This window comes from Emydura macquarii, unplaced genomic scaffold, assembly GCF_026122565.2.
Source record: "Emydura macquarii macquarii isolate MOO-44397 ecotype Brisbane River unplaced genomic scaffold, CSIRO-AGI_Emac_v2 contig_2676, whole genome shotgun sequence".
In the NCBI taxonomy this organism is placed as follows: Eukaryota; Metazoa; Chordata; order Testudines; family Chelidae; genus Emydura; species Emydura macquarii.
The window spans coordinates 27,636,301-27,653,043 of NW_027132813.1; the positions used below are offsets into that span (position 1 = coordinate 27,636,301).

Below are 16,743 nucleotides of genomic sequence, written 5' to 3' on the forward strand. Positions count from 1 at the left end.
CTTTGAGAAAGAGACTGAACCTCTTTCCTTTCCAGTGATAATTACATATAGCATGTATATAATGTGCTACATATTTAAAGTATGGTACAGATATTGCTAGTTAATCCTCACAAAAACTTGTGAGCTAGATGGATAAGTAGTGTTATCCCCATTTTACAGATTGGGAAGCTAAGGCAGAAAAATGAAGTCACTCGTCCAAGGTCACACAGTGTGACAGTGACAGACTTCTTAGAAGGTAGTATGGGTACAGCCTACCTAGGAAAATATTTAAAAATAAGATGCATACAAAATGTGCTCTTTAGAAGGCTGTCTAAATTGTATTAAGGCTTTCTTCCCTGATTATTTTCCGCATAGATACAACATAAGAGAAAACCCTTCAGATCATATGCATTAGGAATTTTTGCCTCATAAGTGTAAAATGAGAAACAGACCTTAAATGTGTTGTATGTAAAACCCTTTGAGGTTAATATAGTTACTATTTTCAGGGTCATGCATTATGACCTTGGTAAAATGAATAAGTAGCTTTCATTGTGAGCCATGATTTATCTATTCTTGTTTCTATACATAGTGGACTCTGATCACCACACCCTGCAGTGGTATTGGACTCTAGACTGCTTAACATGTATAGTATTAAAAAATAAGGTCTGAGAGAATAAAATCAGTGCTAGCAATTCATTTGGCACAAGCTAATAGGTGATGTTTATCTTTCCCTTACTGAGAATTCTCTGGAGGGAGTAGGTACCTGTCATAGAATCATAGAGTTGGAAGGGACCTCAGGAGGTCATCTAGTCCAACCCCCTGCTCAGAGCAGGGCTAACCTCAGCTAAATAATCCCAGTGAGGGTTTTGTCAAACCGCAGCCTAAAAACCTCTAGAGATGGAGATTCCACCACCTCCCTGGGTAACCCATTCCAGTGCTTCACCACCCTCCTAATGAAAAACTTTTTCCTAATGTCCAACCTAGACCTCCCCTCCTGCAACTTGAAACCGTTGCTCCTTGTTCTGTCATCTGCCACCACTGAGAACAGCCTACCTCCATCCTCCCTGGAAACCCCTTTCAGGTAGTTAAAGGCTGCTATCAAATCCCCCCTCATTCTTCTCTTCTGTAGACTGAACAAGCCTAGTTCCTTCAGCCTCTCCTCATAAGTCTACAAGGTCTTACAAGGGTGCATCACTGAGCTCATGGGTGACCACATGTCTGAAGAAACTATTGTATCAAAAACAGAAGACAAAGTTTACTGTGACGCATACTTACATTATGTACAAAATTATGTATGCATACATAATGACCCTGAGCATGGTTACTGTTACAATGTGGGCAAAGTGCTCCCTACATTGACTAAATAAAAGATATAGGTAATTGGTTTAGATGTAAAAAATGGAATAAAACTCAGCGCAAGCTTCTGAGTGCTCTTAATTCTAATTCAAGATCAATGCAGCATGTATTGGCACTCCCTTCCCCTAGCACATCTGCAAGCATGGTGAGATTGGCTGTGGCCATGTCAGCTCTTGTTGCTGGTTGTTTGCAGCAGACATTCCCTGCTGTTGCCAACTCTCCTGATTTTTGCAGCCAACCTTGCAATATGAGGTGTTCTTTTAAAAACTCCAGCTCCTGAGAGTCACGGGAGCACTTGAGAATATCAGTTTTCATTTAAAATAAATGTAAGGCTCTCATCTTTATGGTTGGGGAGCAAAACTGGGGGGCGGGGGGGGGGAAGCCCTGAAAGCTCAAAAACCAAAAGTCAACTTAAAAGACCTTAACGTTATATTCGTAAAAATCTCTTTGATTTTTGAATATGCCCCCCCGCCGCCAATGGGGTTGAGGTGAGGAAGTGGGGGTGCCCAGGCACCAAGGGGTCTCCTGGGCACACGTGCGGGCTCTCAGCTTGCTGGGGCCTGGGCAGCACTTGGCCTCCCGCCTATGCGGCCGCGCGCCCTGAGTACTACTGTGTGGAGGGGGAGGGGTCGGTGACGCCAGGCCCAACCCCGCCCCCCCAATGCAGACACAGCAAAACCCTCCCTGCAGGCGGCCCCCTCCAGTGGCAGCTATCAGACAATATACGGAGCGGGAGACGGCTCAATCCTCCCTTTTGATCGCAGAGCGGCCGGAGCTCGTAGCCCCGCGGGACTCCCCTCCTCCCTCCACGGCTTCAGGGGCGGGGACAGAACGCGGCTGGCGGGTGACGTAGATGCCGGCCGCACGGTGATTGGCGGCGCCGCGCCTGGGCTGGGGGCGGTGCTCGGGCTGGCGGGAGATTGCAGCATGGCGGCAGATTGCAACATGGCGGCGGCATCAGCCTCGTCCCAGTCTCCGTCCGCGGCGGAGTCGCTGTGGCCGGAGGGCTCGGGCGCCGAGGGCGGGTTCGTGCGCGCGGTGCTGGCGCTGCCCGCGAAGCCCGACACCACCGTGCGCTTCTTCGAGCGCGGCGAGCACTACACGGTGCACGGCGGGGACGCGCTGCTGGCCGCCCGCGAGATCTTCCGCACCCGCGGCGTCGTCCGCCTGCTGGCGGGGGGCCCAGGTACGGGCGCGGGGGCCGGCTGCTCCTGCGGGGGCCGCCATGGCGGCGCCGCGGGGATCCGTCGGGGCGCCGCGCTGTCCAGGCCCGGGCCGCAGCCGGGGTTGGGGGTGATCTCGAGGGCTCGGGCCTGGGGCTAGGGCCGCGGGGGTGGCCCTGTGCGGGGGGGAGAGTGGGGCGGAAGGTGACTAAGTTGTAGGTTAGGGGGTACTGGGCTCATCAGCAGTGGAGAGTCCCTCCTGAGCGCTGCTCACAGGGTAACTGCTCTCCGGGAAAGCATGTGGGGTGGGCGTCCTGGCCACCGCTTCTTCTACCACTTGCCTCCAGGTCAGTCTCATGCTGTTCTTTGCTGGCCGCACAACGTCTACATCCCCGTTTGTTGTCCTCGTTATTTGTGTGACTGGAGCTCTCTGCTTCCGTCCCTGAACCGCGCTGACTTAACTGAACCTGCCTCTCTTCTCGTCTGGTCCTATGTGGTGCTTGTTTTGGGGCTCTTAAATATGCTGCAGGGTCTTCTGGTTAGCCATCAAAGCCCCACATTTGAACATGCCTGCAGCTGGTGCATAGGGTTCTTGGTCAGGTTTGAAATCCGAGAGACCCCCGTATGTGACTGACCAGAAACAGTGTGACCCCATTTATGTATGTATGTATTTTTAACTATTTAGGAAGCTTTAACAGGTCTGTGAATCTTTGCTTTGTCAGTATTGAGAACAAAACAATAATCTTTACAACAGTGAGGTTTTTGTTAGAGCATCATTGTTCAGTACTGTAATCATCAGATCTCTATTTAACGGTATTACAGAGTAAGCATTCTTACAGTAACTGTCATGCATTGTTTCTGGTGAATTTATTAAACTGAGTGAAATCTCAGATTACCTAGTTGACAAACCACGTATGCAGTGACCTCCCTCTTCCCCCATTTAAAGGAACGAATGAGAATTACAGGACTGGACAAATTAGTTGGAGGAATGAGGGTAATGTGTTGTGTTGTGCCAGTGTACCTGGGCTGGCCTTAGTAAGAAGTATATTGCTATTTTGGGTTCAAAAATGAAAGTCTCTAGTGTGCTTGCTGAAGGGATAAGACTGGTGGTTTCATTATGTTCATTTAGGTTTAAAACACTTCTGAAAGAGCTTGCTGGCCGTTGTTCCAAATTTACATTCATATTAGAGAGAGCCACTGACATTTGAGAGTCTCAGCACTTGATTTAGACCAATAAATGCTTATTTACAGGTCTGTGGGCTGCTGTAACTTGTGCCCACTGTGTCTGTCCCCAGTGGACCACTGTCAGCAGGGGATAGCCAGAGTAGAACATGCTGCCCTCTTCCTCCCCTTGTGGGAAGGGAGGTGTTACTTGCTATGCTGGCTCTACACATGCAGGGGATTTCCCTAATCTGGGGAATTTGTGGGTGGTTCCAGCTCCCCTAGCTCAGCAAAGCAAATGTAATGGGACAGACTTTTCCCGAAACTACTGTGTGGCACTTGGCCTCTTTGAAATAAAATGTTCGACTCCAGCCTAAGAAAGTTGAGTGGAAATATGATTTCTCTCAATAAATACAGCAGAGGGATAAATACTAGGGAGGGAGAGGAATTATTTAGATTCAGCACCAATGTGGACACAAAAACAAATGGATATAAACTGGCCATCGGGAAATTTAGACTTGAAATTAGACATAGGTTTCTAACCATCAGAGGAGTGAAGTTCTGGAATAGCCTTCCAAGCGGAGCAGTGGGGGCAAAAAATCTAACTGGCCTCAAAACTCAGCTCGATAAATGTATGGAAGGGATGATATGATGGATCAGCCTAATTTGGCAGCTAACTGATCTTTGACTACTAGTGGTAAAAAGGCGAATGGCCTGTGATGGGACGTTTGATGTGGTGGGTTCTGAGTTACTACAGAGAATTCTTTCTTGGATGTCTGATTGGTGAGTTTTGCCCACATGTTCAGGGTTTAGTTGATTGCCATATTGGGGGTCAGGAGGGAATTTTCCCCCAGGGCAGATTGGCAGAAGTCCTGAGGGTTTTTCACCATCCTCTGTAGCATGAGGCATGGGTCTCTTGCTGGTGGATTCTCAGTACCTTGAAGTCTTTAAACCATTATTTGAGGGTTTCAATAACTCAGTCATAGGTTAGGGGTCTATTACAGGAGTGGGTGGGTGAGCTTCTGTGGCCTGCCTTGTGCAGGAGGTCAGACTAGATGATCATATTGGTCCCTTCTGACCTTAATGTCTGAGGTTGGAGGCATTGCTTTAGGTGTATAACTTTAAGCATATAGCTAGAAAGCTTTGTTCTAAATTCATCTCAGCACTCTTTGCCTTCTTCCATGATCCTAGGGCAATGGGACAGTTGGAATTAAATGGTTCCTAATATGTCCAGCCAGTTGTGTAGAGCAGTGCTATACCATGGTTGGCAATATTTTCTCACCCCTGGAGTGGTAATAGCTAATCAACATGCTTTGAGGCATAGGTAGTCCAGGTACTGTTGTCTAGTGGTTGTAACTGTAATTCTCTTTTGTGACTCATATTTGGCTGTTTCGTAAGTAATGTCTTGCAGCAATGAATTTAGCATCTTAATTATATATTCTATAAATGTTTTTCCTGTTCCCTCCTTGTTTTACTTGTAGCATGAGCATCTAGATAAGCCCACAGAAAATGATACCTGGAAAAAATACTTCAGTGTGAGAGGCAAACTTATTATTATGTTTGATCAGGAGTTGCTTGAAGTAGTGAAGTGTAGTGTTGTTAGTTCACAATCAGTAAAATACATCGGAATGACACTGTTACACTTCTGATAGTAAAATTTTATATGTATTTGTATCCAGGGAAAACATTGAATTGTAATACATGGCTAAACATTGATTTTTTTTTTCATTTTCACTGTAAAGACTTGTAGAGCTTGACAATTTATTACAAATTCTGCAGCTCATAAAGTTTCAAGTCCAGAGGATATTAAACATGCATACATTTATATTCTTCCTTGGCTCAAGTTTTAACTCCTGAGTGAGTTTAAGTTTTGGTTATCAGCTACAGTTTTAAGATGATCCGCCCCCCCCCTCCCCCCCCAAAAAAATTATTTTTTGTATTTGGAATTTTGAATGAAGGTCATGTGCAAAACTTCATTCATATGTTCATCATGTACCACAGATGATAACATCTTTTAATTGTCTGCTCTAGTTTTAGTTTAAAACTAGACTAAACAAAATACTAAACATTGTGGTGTATGGGACAATCCTGCATTGGCAGAGAGAGAACCTAATAGTGCGTATTTCTATCTCCTATTGTTCTAATGTAACTCATTTATATGGCTGTTGGTAGAATTCTGAATGAAGAAAACAAGCTAAAAGCCTGTTATAATTGTAAAGATTTGTAGGATAATAGTCTTATTAAAGATAGAAACTGATTTACATATAAAAGGGTGAAAAAAGCTTCAAATTTGTTGGTCTTAAATAGGAGTAAAAACAAGAATATGTCAGCTACATGCTGTTTCTTCAAGCTAGTGGGTTTTATGGTGATGTACAGGTTTTTGAAGTTAGTGTGTACTATTAACTCATTTTTGTTGTCGCAAAATTCAGGTTGCTGCATAGTAGGAGGCCATCTCTTGAATGAATGTGGACAATGAACTTTTTCATGAGTTGTGCTGGAGATGGGTTGTCATTGGTAGGACTTCCCTGAAGCGAAAGCTATAGCTTGTTTCACTATACTTGCTCAGAAAAATCTATTGTGGAGTGAGAAAAACAAATTAGAAAATCTGAGGGTAAAGCCTATATTAATAGGGAAAAGTAGATCAATTTTATATATAGCTAGTGAAAACTTTTTGAAATTGACTTGATTTTTTTATCTGCTAAATGAAATTTTCTATGGAATCTGTATTTGTTCACACTTGGAAATTCATATATATTTTTACAGCTAAGTGAGATGATGTTGTTTTGCTTCCTGAGATTTATATGCTTCCTTCCTTGCTTGTCAAAATAATATTGTATCTTCTAAAGGTTATTAATGTTGTCCTTTGCAGGGCTCTCAATTACAATATGTACATAAAAATGATAGTTATGATTACCTTGCAAATATTGTATTCATTTTTCTTCTTCCTGTAGGCAGTCAGAAACTTGAGAGTGTTGTACTTAGTAAAATGAACTTTGAATCTTTTCTGAGAGATCTACTGCTGGTTCGTCAGTACAGAGTTGAAATTTACAAGAACAAAGCAGGAAGTAAATCCACTAAAGAGAATGACTGGTATTTGGCATACAAGGTACAATTTTCTATCTCTATATATGATCAAAGTGGAAAAATGCAAATGTTTACTATATTCCTAGTCACTCCATTTCAAACTTTCTTACAAACTTTCAGGGCCTTCAATTGGCCATATGATTGTGAGGACATCCAGCTTTGTACATGTGCCAACAGTTCCTTGCTACTCCAGAGTGGGTGGATCCTGCAGTTGTGCCATGTGGTGCTCTAGGTGGAGCTTCAGGACAACTGACTTACTATGTGGCTAGTAGTTTAAATTCATAATTTTTTCTGCAAGTATGGTCTGAATAGTTTAATAAGTGAAAACCTAGTCCATTTTATGTACAGGAAGTTGCAGCATTTCATTTATTCCCTTGGTGCCTTTTAAAGAGGTATATGCATGTATAAACATATGACATTGCTATTTCTTACACAACATCAAAAGATCACTGAACTACATCTGCCAGAATGTTTCTGTTCTCGCACTCTAAAAACAACACTATTAATCACATTTAGGTTTTCTTTGCAACCATTAGGACAGAAAAACTTTTTTAACCAAAACTTAAAATTGTGTAGAATTCTTAATGTCATGTGGGCCATAAATACATGAAGCAGGCTGGGTATTTTGACACTTCTGCATTAGAGTAACATAATTTGAGACTAAAACATAGTTCTGACTAATCTTATTCATATTTTGAATGCAGTGTTATAGCTGTGTTGGTCCCAGGATAGTGGAGAGACTAGGTGAGTAAGGTAATTTCTTTATTGGACCAACTTCTGTTGGTGAAAGACACACTTTGAGCTTACACAGACCCTGAAGAAGAACTCTGTGTAAGCTCTCTCTCCTACAGAAGTTGGTCCTATAAAAAATATTAGCTCACCTTCCCTTTCTCTTATTTTGAAAGCAGTTTCAGATTTAAATATAGTTTGTATATCAAATCCACTCCCAGTGCAATTGTATTGGATACAAACTAGTTATCATTAGGGCTGTCAAATAATTAAAAAAAGTTTAAATTTAAATTATAAATATTTTTGCATGTTGTCTACATTTTCAAATATTGATTTGTTACAACATAGAATACAAAGTGTACAGTGCTCACTTGATATTTTATTACAAATACTTGCACTGTAAAAAAATATAAAACAAAACAAATAGTATTTTTCAATTCACCTCATACAAGTCCACTCAATCCTATTTCTTGTTCAGCCAGTTGCTAAGACAAACAAGTTTGTTTACATTTATGGGAGATAATTCTGCCTGCTTCTTGTTTACAGTGTCAACTGAAAGTGAGAACAGGTGTTCACATGGCACTGCTGTAGCCTGTGTTGCAAGATATTTACATGCCAGATACTCTAAACATTCGCATTCCCTTTCGTGCTTCGACTTGTAGGCTCTAAAGTTGTATGTTTTGTTTTTGAATGCAGTTATGTTTAAAAAAAAAAAAAAAAAAAAAATCAAAATCTACATTTGTAACTTGAGCTTTCATGATAGATTGCCCTACGGTACTTGTGTGAGGTGAATTGAAAAATAGTATTTCTGCGATTAATCACGACTATTTTTAATCTAGTTAAGTTGTTTTGCGTTAACCGCATTCATTAACTGTGATTGACAGCTTTAGTTATATTTACTTTAATTTCCGTTTCAAAGTGATTTTAAAGTTTGAGATGGCTTAGAACTGTGATTTCACTGACATGAAAAAGACCCCCAACTTCTTCTATTAGCTTTGACTGTAGAACAAAAATAAAGTATGTATTCTGCATGAGATTAGAAAGAAATTGTAGTCTTATTCTAAATTTTCTTTCTCAAATAGGGTTCTCCAGGTAACCTTGCCCAGTTTGAGGAAATTCTCTTTGGCAATAATGACATGTCAACTGCCATTGGGGTTGTGGGTGTTAAGCTATCAACTGCTGATGGACAAAGATTAGTTGGAGTTGGGTATGTCGACACCACTCTCAGGAAGCTGGGTGTCTGTGAGTTTCCAGATAACGATCAGTTCTCAAACCTTGAAGCGCTACTGGTTCAGATTGGACCTAAGGAATGTGTGCTACCAGGAGGAGAGACTGCTGGAGATATGGGAAAACTGCGACAGGTAAGTGTGTTGAATGTGTGGACTGACTGGTTTATGTTTGTATTAATTGGAAATGGGGAGAAAAAACTCTGAAATTTGAACTAAACTCAAAGGCTAAAAAACAGAATCAATAAATTGAAGGAATTCTGGATGATGCATACAATGCATCACTTGCCCACTGACTTCTTTACATGTTTTAATCAACAAAACGTACTGTTAGAGTAAAAACCAGTCTAACTTTTTATCTTCTCTCTGTATAGGTTAACAATTGAATACAAATTAACAAATTGACTTTGAGAATGCTCTGAGTAGTTCACTTTCACTTTAAGACCTGGAAATGACTTGTCATTATAACTTATACACAACAGATCGTTCAAAGAGGAGGAATCATGATTACAGACAGAAAAAAGGCTGAATTCACAACAAAAGATATTGTGCAGGATCTCAACCGCTTGCTGAAATCAAAAAAGGAAGAGGAAGTGACTAGTGCAGCATTACCAGAGATGGAAAAACAAGTGAGTAACTTGTAGCACCTGTACATAGGGTAGTGCTTGAAAATACACCCCCCCCCCCCCCCAAAAAAAAAGTGGAATGCTGTCAATTGTCACCTGACCACACTTCTTGCATTGTATTCCTTTCTTCCTCTTGTCTGACTTTGTTGTTAATCAGACTGTAAATTCTTCAGAAGACGGACTGCCTTTCTGTTTGTCCAATATCTGGCATATTTGAGCACTAACAATGTGAACAATACTTTTAAATGAGATATAGGAATAGTGTATATATAACTTTGGTTTCAGTATACTGGTGCCATTGCTTTTGTAGTGTCAAACGTTTAGAGGGGAACTCAATGTCTGTTGTAGTCTTTTAAAACTTTCCTGACTTTATTGTAACTAAAACTATATCACCTTTTAGTTGATGTCTTAATAGGCACTAGTTTAGGAAAAAACACTATTACTTGGAACTATTTAAAGCATAAATGAAAAATAACTTGAAAAATTACAGTGGTGCGTTTACAGTTCAGTACTTAAAGTGGTACTGTGGAATCGTACTCTTCTGCATGAGTTTGTTAATGGTTTTAGGTACTTATTCCGCTGGGCTGAAACTTGTTATAAGGTCTGAGGTCAAACTTCTAAATTGATGCTCCCTGCATTGGCTCCCCATGGAACAGAATTCCAGTTAAAGGTCCTGATGTGACATTCAGAGCCCTTTAAGGAATTGGTCATATCTTCCTGACAGAGCACATGTCCTCATGCTGATTTCCCATGACATTTACTTTCAAAGAAGCTGTCATCTTTTCATAGGAGGAAGGTTGTGATTGCAGGAGAGGGCCCCTTCCCAGGAGTTGGTATTACACTAGGGAATTCAGTCCTAGAAGAAATAGGAGTGACTGCGGGCCTTGCACCATCATAACTAATTACAAATGTTTCCTAAAACTTTAATTATACATTTAGGTCAGTGCTAGCAAATGGAAACTGCCAGCCAATTCAGTTTCTGCATGGCTGACCTCTACATATGTGACAACATCTTGTGTATTTTGTGCTGTGGGAGCTGTGCAGTGATCTTTCTAGGTAAAGATTTCATGGGAGGGCTAACTTGCCCTTCACAAGTAGGCACAATAGACTACACTGCAGGTTAGGAAGGGTAACGATGGTAAGGAGTAAAATCCTGCACCGGTTACTTAATTTGTTTTTGACTTTTTGCAATAGGTCATGAATGGGAGAGAGGTGATGCTTTCTTGTTCCATAAGTGGCTTCTTTAACTTTATGGCTGGGAGGTTGGAATTCTTGGGGTGCCCAGGCCTGAGTCACTTTGTTTCCCTCTTGCCTACCTTTCACAATGAGTTAGTGATCATTGTGATTCTGGCTTTCATTTAATCTTACATGACCTCACTTCTAGATAAGTACCATGAAAGAGGTGTGCTAGGTGTAATAAGTTTGTCAGGCCTGGTAGAAGTTACTGTTACAGAACAGTGAACCCTTTGTTGAGGGTTTCATAGGGTCACAGCCCACTTGTTAGGGAAAAGTATGATTACCTTTGCTACTTGGACAGCCTGAAGAGATACAGAAGGGTAATTATTGGGTGACTCAGGGAGTGAGCATGTATCATGGGAGCAGCAGTAACAGCTTCTTCCACAGTACTTCAGTGAAAATAGATGCAGATTTAAGCACTTGTACAAGCACATGCAGTATTAAGCTGTTTCTCTCAAAAATATTCCATTTCCCTTTGGTCTCATTTGGTATTTGAGTTGGGAGCCATAGGACCTGTGGGATAGTCCCTTTTACCTCCTACCTACCACTTCAAGATACTAGGCTTTGGAAAGCTAGATGCACATGCAGAGGATATAATTTCCATTCTTCTCAAGCTGAAGTTTAATTCTGAACTTCTTCTTTCCTAATGTTTTTATCATTTGACAAACAACCATAACTAATGTAATTTTTTTGTTTCTTAATATTCTGAACATCTTTTTAGAGCATGCTGTGTTTATGTACTAAAATACTTCGTAATCTGTGATTTTCTAAAGTTCTTGGTAGCCAGTTCTATGGAGATGTGTAAGACGTGTAGGCTGTATGTTCACATTTATTGGATTTTGTAACTCAACACAGATTTAATGAACTTGGGTGTAATGGATTATGAATTCCTGTATTCGGATACTATCTCATCAGATAGTATTTTTTTTTTAAGTTGAGTATTTGTTTTTAATTCTATAAAAGCATCTGTTGTCAGAACTGTTTTGTTTTTTAACTGTAACACACCTTTGTAATTTTTAGGTTGCTATTTCATCCTTGTCGGCTGTTATCAAGTATTTAGAGCTCTTGTCGGATGAATCTAACTTTGGACAATTTGAGTTGACTAACTTTGACCTCAGCCAGTATATGATACTGGATAATGCGGCTGTCCGAGCCCTTAACCTTTTCCAGGTAAGAAATATGAATTTTAACTAATGAACTACCTTCAAGTTTAATGCACAAAAGTGTAGTTTGCTGCTTGATAAGTAGCCTCGTAACACAAACTACCCCAAGAATCCTATTTAGCAGTGATGATGCATAATTAGAGATTTTGATTTCTGGTTTCTATTTTTATTTTGTTTGTCCACTCTAATACTAACTTCCTAGAAAAAAAATGGCTATGGCTTATTTGAATTGACTATATTTTGTATGCAAAATAGAACACAAAGGATGTAACAAGTGAATGCAAGTAAGAGCCCACTGTGTTGGGTGGGGAGTGGAGGGAAAGGTTTAAAAGTCACTCTCAAGGGTCCATACCTCTCGCTGGCAGGCTAAGGATGTAAAAGTGCTTTATTTATTCGTGTAAGCAAGGCGAGAGGAGTCCATAGCTCTGCTAGCAGAAGCAAGTAGATTGGGGACTTTGTCTAACCCCCACCTTCACACGAATTCCTAGTGTGGTAGGTAGAGCCGGGAGGAGTTCCCAGCTGCAGTAGCTGTAGATAAGTATTTTCAGTCTCATATATTTGCATGCAGAATCCTACCTTGTTTAGAAGTACACAGGAAAAAAAGGGCTTGCATCACTTCCTGGTCAATAAGAGGAGCACTGTGGCAAGGTGCAAGTTACAGCATGCAGTGAACAGATTCCTTTGAAAGTTCTGCCGAAGAAACCCTGACGCACTTAAATGGACAATGTCTGCTTTGTTTTAAAAAGGTTAAAGGACGAACGTCTAAAAATCCAGGTGTTTGAATGAATCAAACTTTTTTTCTTGTTTTTTTGGTGGTTGCTGACTGCATCCACAGAAGAATGGTTCAAACACTGCTGTATGTGTTAATTTCCCCTGTTGTATTTTCTTGTTACCAGATTCAGCTTAGTGTTCCTTGCCCTGAGCTACAAAGTATATGCACTTTGGACCCTGTGGAAGAAGCCCAGGGAGTAGAGTGCTACTTTCCCATCCCACAAAAAAGATGCTCCTGTAGATTCCAGGGAATGAAGAACTCAGACCTGGCACCTAGGTTTGCAAGCCGAGGGAGAAAGGAGAAGCCTGAACTTTCTTGCCTTGCTCTCCTGCTGTGTGCGAGTGTTTATGGAGGGGAATTCATCCTCTCAACTTCTGCTCCATTTCCTTCTCCAGTTTTATGCAGAAGTTCTTGCGAGTGGCACCCTCTAAACTGCTCCCCTTCCCGAGTTCCTGCCTGGGAGATTGGGACAGATGTAACTTTCTGTCTAGATGCTTGGAATTGGAAGGACTCTTCCCGTCTAATTTTTTATCATTTTGAAGATAAATTTTTACTTAAGGGAGGTGTTGTATAGTAAAGCTCAAACTATAGTCCTAAAAGCCCCCCGAAGCAGGGGATAAAAAAGTAGCTTAGTAAAAGGGCACCTTGTTTGCACAATAGAGCTACTGACTTAAAAATGCTGATTCACTGAAGTGGAATGTTTCACCAGATCTATTACAGATGTCACAAAAAGCTTGTTGAAATAGGTAGTTTTCTATTGGAAACTAGCTGGTGTTTCAGGGACCCTGCTGAGGCTGGCACTCAGGGCTGCTGAGCTCCCATATTCAATTATGGGCTTTCAGGATCCCTGCTGTGGAGCTGGGAGTTTTGAAGTCCTAGAATCAGCTTCCAAAATCTGTGGCTCTGTGAGTGCCCTGTCACACAGACTACACCAGGGCCAGGCATTCTCAGGGCTTCCAGCTGGCCCAGGAGTCTGGAAGCTCTGTGGTTGCCAGCCTGAGGCAGTCTGCATGATGGGGCTGTCACTGTGCAGCCCTGGGAGTTCGTCCTATGAGTCCTATGTAGTCTTCAAGGCTCATAGCTCAGTGACAGGGACCCTGAATGATCTGATATCTCTGGCTCAAACGGGCAGCCCAGCCCATCAGCCCCAAGAGCTTCAGGTCTTATTGCAGTGAAATTAACATTTTTGTCAGTGTCATTCACTGAATTGCAGATCTGAAAATGTCAGTTCACATTTTGTTTCAGGAATATACCATATTTTGGTCATTCCAAAATGAAACTTTCAGGTGATCTTTGGTTTGTTGAGAAATTACAGTAACTTTTCTTTAATTCCAAATTGGAACAAAAGCAAATTCTGAAACAACTTCTCCCTACCCGAACTCTTTTTGGTTACTTTACTTGCTATTATTTATTCCTGTCAGCATTGCAAAGCAATACGTCCTTTAGAGAACAAGATCGATTCTATTGTCTTTCACATTATAGTTGGTATTTAACCAAGCTCCAACTGTAGAATATTGTGACACCCAAAGAATTCAGCTTGTCATTCAGGTTCCTGGTTGATGTACAGAATGTCAGAGGGGCTGCCTCTTTTTGAAAACGAAACAGATTTGGTCTGAAAATCACCGACTCTCTAAGCAAGGGGCTTTGGTATGACAGTTTTCAGATTAAAAACATGTTTTAAACACAATTTAGCTATCTCTAAGTGTTAGTCTGATTCTGATATAGTGAAAAATTAATTATTTTTATTATTTATTAATTTAATTACCAATTATATTACTTATTTTTATTTATTAAATAAAAAAATTTAAAAATTAAGCCATGAAAACTGAGCAGTTCAGACAGTAGAATTAAGGATTTTACTGCTTTGTCTGTTCTCTCCACACTTACAGCAGGGGAGCAACTTTAATTAGTTTTTCTAGTGATCTTGATTTTACCTATGCTGCTCAATGCTGTGTCCTGATTCTCTGCAATAATTACTGTAATACAACATCTTGAACTAGGACTGGCAGGGTGTGACTAGTAAGTAGGTAAAATGAGCTGGAAATGACTCTCTCCAAAGCCAATGGATTTGGTTCAATAAACACCCTGTAGCATTTGCTGCAGTACGCGAAAGGCAGGGCACTCCCTGCTCTCTCCTCAGAGGCAGTTGCCAGGTGGGGAACAAAGAGCCTACCATATGGCACTATTGCTTGAATGTCAGGCTTTTCCCTATTGACCAGCATTTCATCTCAATAGAAAATCTGATATGCAGTCTGTTTTTTAGGGTTTGTCTACACTTGCACTTATGCCAGCCAAACTTTTGTCACTTAGGGGTCTAAAAAAAACCACCCTGCTGAGCGACATGTTTTGTCGGCGGGGACAAGCCCTTAGATACTTTGCAATTTGAGTCAATCACTCTGTGAGATAGGAAGTTTCTGACTGACGGTGCAACTGATGTCATATAGTGCTAGTTCTAAGTACATGGTGCCTGAGCTATGTAGATTGGAAAGTGCAGAAAAATAGTTCCTTTGCAATCTTTGAGAAGATGCAAAAACAAATATCTGTTCTACCATAGGTCAATTGACTAGGTATGTTTTTAAAGAAACACTTCATGCATCTGAAATATTTACTCTATCATATGTAATAGTTAAAGTGCCAGCATCTACTGTAACAAGAAAGTAAAGTTATATAAAGTATTCTGGAGCTGGCATGACTAATTTTGAGATAGTATTGGGTCTGTTTCTACTTTCAGCTTGATATTTCATAGTAGTGTATAGCTCCAATACATTGACTATGGCCATTGTACTCTGCCAAAATAAGAACCTTATTTTCCAGCAGTTTTTAAGCTGACATTATACATTGCTTAATTCCATTTATTTCTTCTGGACACTTAACTCTCTATTACTATAGTGTATCTCTCTTTGATATTGAATCCAGATCTCATACTAGATTTCCATTTGAAGTTGTTTGATTTAATTATAGGTTTTCTGGGTGGAGAGGTTTGAGGGATACCGCAGATTATCCTCTCATTGTACTCCCCGACTCCCAACCAAACTCTGTACCTCCCGATAATCTGTACACTATGTCTGGATGTTCAGTAACTATTTCGCTTCAACTCTGTTCCATAACTTTTTAAACATTATCTTCAATAAAATTTTTGATCTTTCTATCCCACCCTCTCAAGTTGAGACGTGAAGCAGATGTATCCGAGTGTTAAATTTGTCAGAGAATTTTCTGCTGGCTGAAGTTTGTATAGCTCATTTAAAAAATACAAAGCTGTGCGAGTGCACGCAGCGTGTCTGCAGTAATATGTAACTAGAGACTGAAGATAGTATACTGTAATCTGAAAAGAACTGGTTTAGAGGTTGCAGCCTATAGTATCACAAAATTCCATTGTTATGCTAAATTTCATTATGTCAGAAATATAAAACCAGAAAACTCAAATGCTTTAGCAGACTGCAGTCTCTATTTTGCCATGCTCTCTATCCATGACCCTGCAAAGGACAAGCCTTCAAGATGTTTAGCTTAAATAACTGGTTATAGTGTAAATGTATTTCTTCAGAGAAAAATTAATATCAAAGGAGATGAAAATTAAATTTATTCCCCGCATGACATCTTAGAAGACTGTAGTTTTCTTAACTAAACTAAAAGTATTAATGTCTCTCTACTTCACTTGACTTTCGGAACTGGTGCCAAATGTAGACTGAAAATAAAATTCTCTGCCTTACCTGGTTCTAAATGGGCAGCCAGGATCAACTCTGTTTACAGTGTACCAGGATTTTCAGTAATCATTTCTATTTTTTTTCTCTCCAGAGTTCTATTGAAAATGCCAACAGTACACACACTTTGGTTGGGTTATTAAATAAGTGCAAAACTCCTCAAGGACAAAGACTGGTTAATCAGTGGATCAAACAGCCACTTCTGGACAAGAACAAAATAGAAGAAAGGTAAACATACATGTTGGTATGCATCTGATCATGGCATTGCAAAACTTTACATTGTTGATAGAAGTCTGCTTCCGCTTTTTTTAGCAAAACTAAGACCAGTCTTTACAGCTTTTCCAGGTTGAAAGGTTGACTTCTTTTATTGGAAATAGACTAATGAACTCTTGAAGTTTTCTGTAGAGGGTAATGCAAATTTGTTTACAGAATGTGTTACGTGATGGTGTATTGTACTTGGAGCAGAGCTTTTTTCCTCTAATCCTTCTCTTGTATGTAAATCAATGAATGGGTTAGGGCAGGTCACTATTTAGGTTAAACCAGTGGTTCT

At 40.6% G+C, this 16,743-nt stretch overlaps 1 protein-coding gene across 2 annotated transcripts in view; it reads left to right on the forward strand.

Moving 5' to 3' along the window:
* The first annotated feature begins 2,127 nt into the window (after positions 1-2,127).
* The window catches only part of MSH2 (mutS homolog 2), an 84,092-nt gene continuing 69,476 nt past the window's right edge, over positions 2,128-16,743 (forward strand). The window contains exons 1-6 of one of the 2 annotated variants that reach the window (XM_067565105.1): positions 2,128-2,202; positions 6,611-6,765; positions 8,555-8,833; positions 9,181-9,327; positions 11,581-11,730; positions 16,288-16,421. In XM_067565105.1, coding sequence (XP_067421206.1) covers positions 6,646-6,765; positions 8,555-8,833; positions 9,181-9,327; positions 11,581-11,730; positions 16,288-16,421 — 830 coding nt within the window. In that variant the 5' untranslated portion in view covers positions 2,128-2,202; positions 6,611-6,645. Of the gene's footprint in view, positions 2,203-2,229; positions 2,522-6,610; positions 6,766-8,554; positions 8,834-9,180; positions 9,328-11,580; positions 11,731-16,287; positions 16,422-16,743 lie in introns of those variants that run through there. The other variant, XM_067565104.1, reaches the window with a different exon arrangement.